General features: G+C 36.4%; 1 protein-coding gene across 1 annotated transcript; it reads left to right on the top strand.

Moving 5' to 3' along the window:
- The first annotated feature begins 1,311 nt into the window (after positions 1 to 1,311).
- en1a (engrailed homeobox 1a) lies at positions 1,312 to 5,649 on the top strand. The gene is made up of 2 exons (XM_082174444.1): positions 1,312 to 1,965; positions 4,619 to 5,649. The coding sequence occupies exons 1-2, from the start codon at positions 1,572 to 1,574 to the stop codon at positions 4,930 to 4,932; spliced, it is 708 nt and encodes a 235-aa protein (XP_082030570.1). The 5' UTR covers positions 1,312 to 1,571; the 3' UTR covers positions 4,933 to 5,649.
- The last annotated feature ends 528 nt before the right edge of the window (positions 5,650 to 6,177 follow it).

Here is a 6,177-nt window from a genome sequence, read left to right as displayed (position 1 = left end):
GAGCTTTTTCTACAAGCCAAGCCTCATGCGCGCGCGCGTGTGTGTGTGTTGTGGCAGCGCTTTAACTGTATTCACTGTTGTCTGTGTGATAAACGCCCCACTGATCGCGTTGAATGCTCGCTAATTAAAAGCTATAAATTATGTTTCTATAAGGCGCGTCTGTGAGAGAGATAGCGGACTCTCAGTGACTGCTCTTCAGAAGGAGCCGGTAATAGGCCTGCTGTCGTCATTAGAAATTAATTAAGAGCAAACGCGATAGGCTAGTATTTTAGGCTATATTCCAATCTGACTTTCAATTGTCCTGAATGAGGTCTAAATTAAATGTAACGTAATAGGCCTACTTTTTTAGCTCCAAAATTAGCCAGGGTTTTTTTTTTTTTTTTTTTTTTTATAGGCTACTATAGTAAAAGTGTAGTAAGTAACCATGTTTTTGGCGGATTGATTACCATTTGTATAACAGTTATAACAGTTTTACTAATAATACCATGGTTAAACTGGTTAAGTTAATTTTGTAAGGGAATGATACAATATGAATAGTAGGCTAGTGGTAGGTTAGCCTAATATTAGTATGTACATATTTTTCTATTTAAAAAATTAGTGCAGTCAAATATTACATAAAATGTTTTGTTTATATAATCTATCTATCTATCTATCTATCTATCTATCTATCTATCTATCTATCTATCTATCTATCTGTCTATCTATCTATCTATCTATCTATCTATCATCTATCTATAATCTACACATAATAATATAATACATGTCTGTATATATATTAGGCTATTATATATTATATAGGCAGTGTATATACAGTATATAATATTTATATAATAATATATACACACATATATTATATAAACACATGTTTTTAATGTTAGATGCGATTAATCGCGATTAATCGATTTGACTGCACTTTAAATTAAATTAAATTAAATTAAAGCATTTAGAAGACACTCTTATCCACTTGGCTTTGGCTTTAAAAGTGACGCAGGGATATATTTTTTTTGCAAAGTATTGTTGTAGATCTACATGAGGTATTTTGTGATCTTATAATTAATTTATTATGACATTATTTATTTTACTAGAAAAAATCTGTAAATGGCCAAAGATGTCTGAAGACATGTTTTCAAGTCTAATTCTCTCCTCTGTCTGTTTGTGTGGACGGTGGGTGAATTTGCGCGTGACAGGAGGCAGAATGTTTGATATCTACGCGCACAGGCGCGGAACGGACACTCGTGGCGCGCAGAGCTCTTTGTCATGGATAGGCTCGCGCTCATCTGCGTGATCTCATGTGTTTCCGGTTAGCGGCCACTAAGAGTGGTTGTGCACGAGTAGAGCTCCAGAAAAAAAGAGGTGTCAAACTCGGGTCTGGTAATGCAGTGGGTGTGCGAAACCTGCGCGCTGTCAGTCCTCTGGAAACGCGCTCGAGGTGACAGACAACACGCGAGCGTTATGTCAACAAGTTGACTTACAACATGTGGGGAATTAGCGCGCTGGCACGGATACCTAGATAACGTTATATTTGGAGCAGACCAGGTTATATCCACGCGCAGGAGCGGGTATCAGCTGTTATGGAGGAGCAGCGGGATCAGGGTGAGGAGGACAGTGTTTCTCTGGCCTCTCCGCAACACGCGCACAGAAACACGAACTTCTTCATTGATAATATCCTGAGACCGGACTTCGGCTGCAGGCGCGAGCGGGGCGCGCGCGCGTCAGTGCGGAGTGTTTCTGCCAGGCGCGCGCTTTGCCCGGGTTCATCATCATCATCATCATCATCATCATCATCAGGCTCGTCCACCGGCTCGTCTCCGGTCAGCGGGCGGGTTCCCGAGGCCGAGAGAGGGAGCACAGAGTCATCCAGTGCTCTGAGTAGCCCAGGTGAAGGTGAAAGCTCCTCGCCCGGGAAAGACTCACTGTGGCCCGCATGGGTTTATTGCACGAGATACTCTGATCGGCCTTCATCTGGTAAGGCATGGTAACAAATAAAATACTTCTGTTAAGTGTATTTTCTTTCTGTGTTGGCCATATATTATTTTGTTACCTAAATTAAAAGCAGGAACATGAAATGTATTTTAATTCCTTTAGTTTTCTGCTATTTTCGATCGTTGCGATTTTACTTTCACGAGCTGGAGAAATATTCGAGCTGAGGAAAGCACACACACTGTAGGCTATCACAAAAGTGCCTTCCTCGTATCAAACCAGACCTAATGTAGCAATTGCTGAAACACATACAGGCACAGAAAAGCCCATCATTTACAACATGCACGATCCAGACCTATTAATACACTGTACAATTATGGGTTTCCATTTATAAGACAATGTTTTTTTAATTATCAATTTGAGTTATTTCATTTATTATTAATTTTCACAATTTCAAATGCCGCAAATATTTGCATTAATCATTTATTCAATGCAATTAAGGAAACGTTGACTATAAACGTACGACAATAATAATAATATATAAATTATTATAATAATAATAACTAGATAGGTAAAGCTTGTGAAAGCCTTGACTGAATGTTTAAAATAGTTTGTAGAATTCAAGACTGACATTTTTAAATAACAAGGACAATAATAGCCTAATAATAATCATCGTCGTCATCTTGGAAAAAGTCTTGTCAGACGCATTGAATAAACGTCGTTTATAATAAACGTCATGTAAACGTCTTGCAAGAACAAAAACTAAACTATATAATTGTTGAATAAATATGTTCAAATTATCAAAAATAATCTGTTAGTTCGATTGAGCTCGAATTTTATCTTTACGCTTGTGGCTTAGTGACATTAGTTAATTTATTTACTCTCGCACATTTAGCGTATTCTTTTTTATTTCGTTATTTTTTTAAATCAGATGCTATATTTTATTTCTCTTTCTCGTTTAAACATTTAAAATTGAATGAATGGATTTTTTTTTTTTTTTTTTTCGTGGAAGGTTGTAGGCTATAACCTAAAGTCGCTCAGTCTCTTATGTCTTTGCTGAATTTTGCATTTAAGAACTGGACGTCATAAAAAATATCATTTCAGTGAACACTTTTTAAAAGAACCATTTTTTCTCGATGTGAAGAATAAAAAAAAAATAAAAAAATCTAAAGAAGCCTTTGTCGAGGTTCCATGGATTAAGAGGTTCTTCGGCTACTTTTAAAATAAGAAACAAGTTAGACTCAATTATGCCTCAGTATTTTTTATTTGTAACACCATCAACATCATTAAAATATAGTTCATATGTCCACAATACTAATGTCAATACAAATTGATAATACACAATATCAATAGCCTATGTGTACAAGTTAAATGAATACATCGGATGCATCGATTCAGTTAAAAATTATTCTGTGAAGTAAATACTACTGAAAAAAACGAATGTAATTTAAAATAAGTTGTAATTTAAAATAATACCTAAATAAGTTAGTTCAGGCAAGCATTTAAAAACGAAGTAAATTCTATATTAGTGCTCAATTTAAGCTTATATTAATTAAAGCGTAAATATCATCATTATAAAATTAATTAAAATATACTCAACTTCCTGATACCGGTGTTCCCATCATGCACTGGGGCATGCAAAATAATAAGATTGAATGTTCACTGTTTTCCAGCTGTATTTACTCTGTTGTATTATTGCTTTTGTTGTTGTGTTTAGTAACTTGCTGTTTCGTGACATCTAGAGTTCATTTTCTATTCATACTCAAAAATGATCTATTGAATGTTAGCGTTATTGTGAGATCTGTGTGTTCGGGTGGGTATCATTTTATTATGAAGATATGTTGTCCATATTATTTACTTAGATGTTCTAAGTTATGCGTACACGTTAAACTTGGCTTAATTCAGTGTTATATTGTTGGAGTAAAATGGGTATTGCAAATAAACTTCAGCTAAGTAGAAATTACTCAACAAACTTTAATTGGCGAAGTTAAATGTACTTTCTTTTCTTTGTTAATTTTACTTAATTTGGTTAGGCCTAAGTAGATTTAATTCCATGTGTGAAATATACTTACAAAATCTGTGTGCAAAACCTTGCAAAATTAAGTACAGTTTACTAATTGTTATACTCAGTGATGTTGAAATCAATCGTATGACTGGAATTTCCAAGCTACTGATTGTTGTTTAAATAAGAAGAATCTCTTCTGATGTGCATTTAAATGCGAGCAACAGCCGTCATTTCACTATAGACCCGATAGAGTCCGGCTATGAGTAACACACTTCTAGCCAGAATAACCTTGAGTTTGCGGTTACATGTCGTTTTTTTCTCAAAATAACTTGCGAGGTGTATGATATTGCACCATGTAAGCAAAGTAAACAGTGATTACAAGGTGTTTGGTTTCATTTCTTCACTCATTTAATTTCTGTGTCATCTAGTTGATGACTATAGTCTATTCTTATGCTATGGTTTAAATACATTTTCTCTGACTGCCCAAATGTTGCCATGTTTTAGCCTAGACGTCTGGGCTGTGTTTGGACAACTATAAGACGTCTTTTAAACACAATATTGCTTGCTGGGCCAGCGGTGTGGCATCATGACAACAATACCAGTGCTCTATTGTGTGTGTAGTCCAGACTGGCTTTGACACTTAATGAGCTGGTTGATATTCATGGATTCCTCTCATTGTTGTCTCCACACAAGGCCCACGGACCCGGAAATTGAAAAAGCAGCATTGCTCCAGTGAGGACAAGAGAGGCAGAACTGCGTTCACGGCCGAGCAGCTGCAGAGACTGAAGACCGAGTTCCAGGAGAGCCGGTATATCGCGGAGCAGCGGCGCCGGGCCCTGGCCCTCGAGCTCGGCCTCAACGACGCGCAGATCAAGGTCTGGTTCCAGAACAAGCGAGCGAAACTCAAGAAGGCCAGCGGCTTCAAGAACGGGCTGGCGATGCAGCTGATGGCGCAGGGACTGTACAACCATTCCACCAACACCGTTCAGGAACAGGACAGACACTAGCAGAGCAGCCCGATCTCATGAAAGTGCGTATCTATAGCACGAATTGTATTTATCGCGTAATTTATACACACAAAAAAAAAAGAGAGAGAGAAAGAAAAAAAAGAGTTTTTACGTGCATGATATGCACTTTATTGCTTGCAATAAGCCTACGCACGTACTCCACACCAAAGGGACATACATATTACCCAAGGGGTTTACAAAGCGTATCATGGCCTCGTAAAAAACTATACGCATTTTCATGAGATCGTGTTGTAGCAGAGACAAGGAGAGAAAGGACAGGGGCAAGTGCAGCAAGAAAAACTATAGTACTTGACCGGACGACAAAAATGGGAGATCATAAGTTACTTTATCAACCTTTTTTGGACGAGCGGGTGTTTTTTTATATACAAAAATGTGGAATTGATGAAAACGCAGCCCTCTGATTTTGAGGATTCAATTCAAATCGCGTTTTGTTGTTTGCAATTGTTACGTGCCACTATCCGTCAAATGGAACTTTACATTTCATCAACAATTCTTGTGTTTATGCTGTTAAAAGCAATATTTCTTCGTGCCAAAGATGTTATTCGATTCATGTATTTAGATTACAGTATAGGCTACATTTTTTATATTTTTCTTTGCTGATGGGACTTGGGATAATAATGGGATACTTATCTGATATCAGATATTATTCTTTACAAGATATTTAATACTGTATCCAAATAAAAACATTTTGTACCTGCAAAACGCGGCCATTTATTCTCCTGGACTTCTGTTACTTTGTCCCTTTATTATTATATTTTTTTCAGAGAATGGAGTAACCAAAGTCATCAAACTCGCTTCGTCTTGTTTCGCCGTTATGTTTACTCAAGTTTCTTGACTCTCGCATAATTTTACACGACAGTCATGTCAGTTTATATAGAAATATGTAATGCAAGTAAAACGCAATATAACATCTCCACACAGACAGCGTGATTATCTGATGCATGTTAAAGCAATAGACCATCAAAAACACTAAAAGACTGAAATAACTGCTCAAATACCCCAAATAAGGTTTATTAGTTAACATTAGTTATGTATTAACTAACATGAACTAACCATGAGCAATACATTTGTAACTCTATTTGTTCATCTTAGTTGTACATTTGTAAATACAGCTGTTTATTGTTTGTCCATGTTAGTTCACAGTGCATTAACTAATGTTAACAAGATTTTAATAAAGTATTAGTAAATGATGAAATTAACATTAACAAGATTAATAAATGCTGT

This window comes from Leuciscus leuciscus (genome assembly GCF_965113295.1).
Source record: "Leuciscus leuciscus genome assembly, chromosome: 7".
In the NCBI taxonomy this organism is placed as follows: domain Eukaryota; kingdom Metazoa; phylum Chordata; class Actinopteri; order Cypriniformes; family Leuciscidae; genus Leuciscus; species Leuciscus leuciscus.
This window is presented reverse-complemented; position numbering and strand designations above follow the sequence as displayed.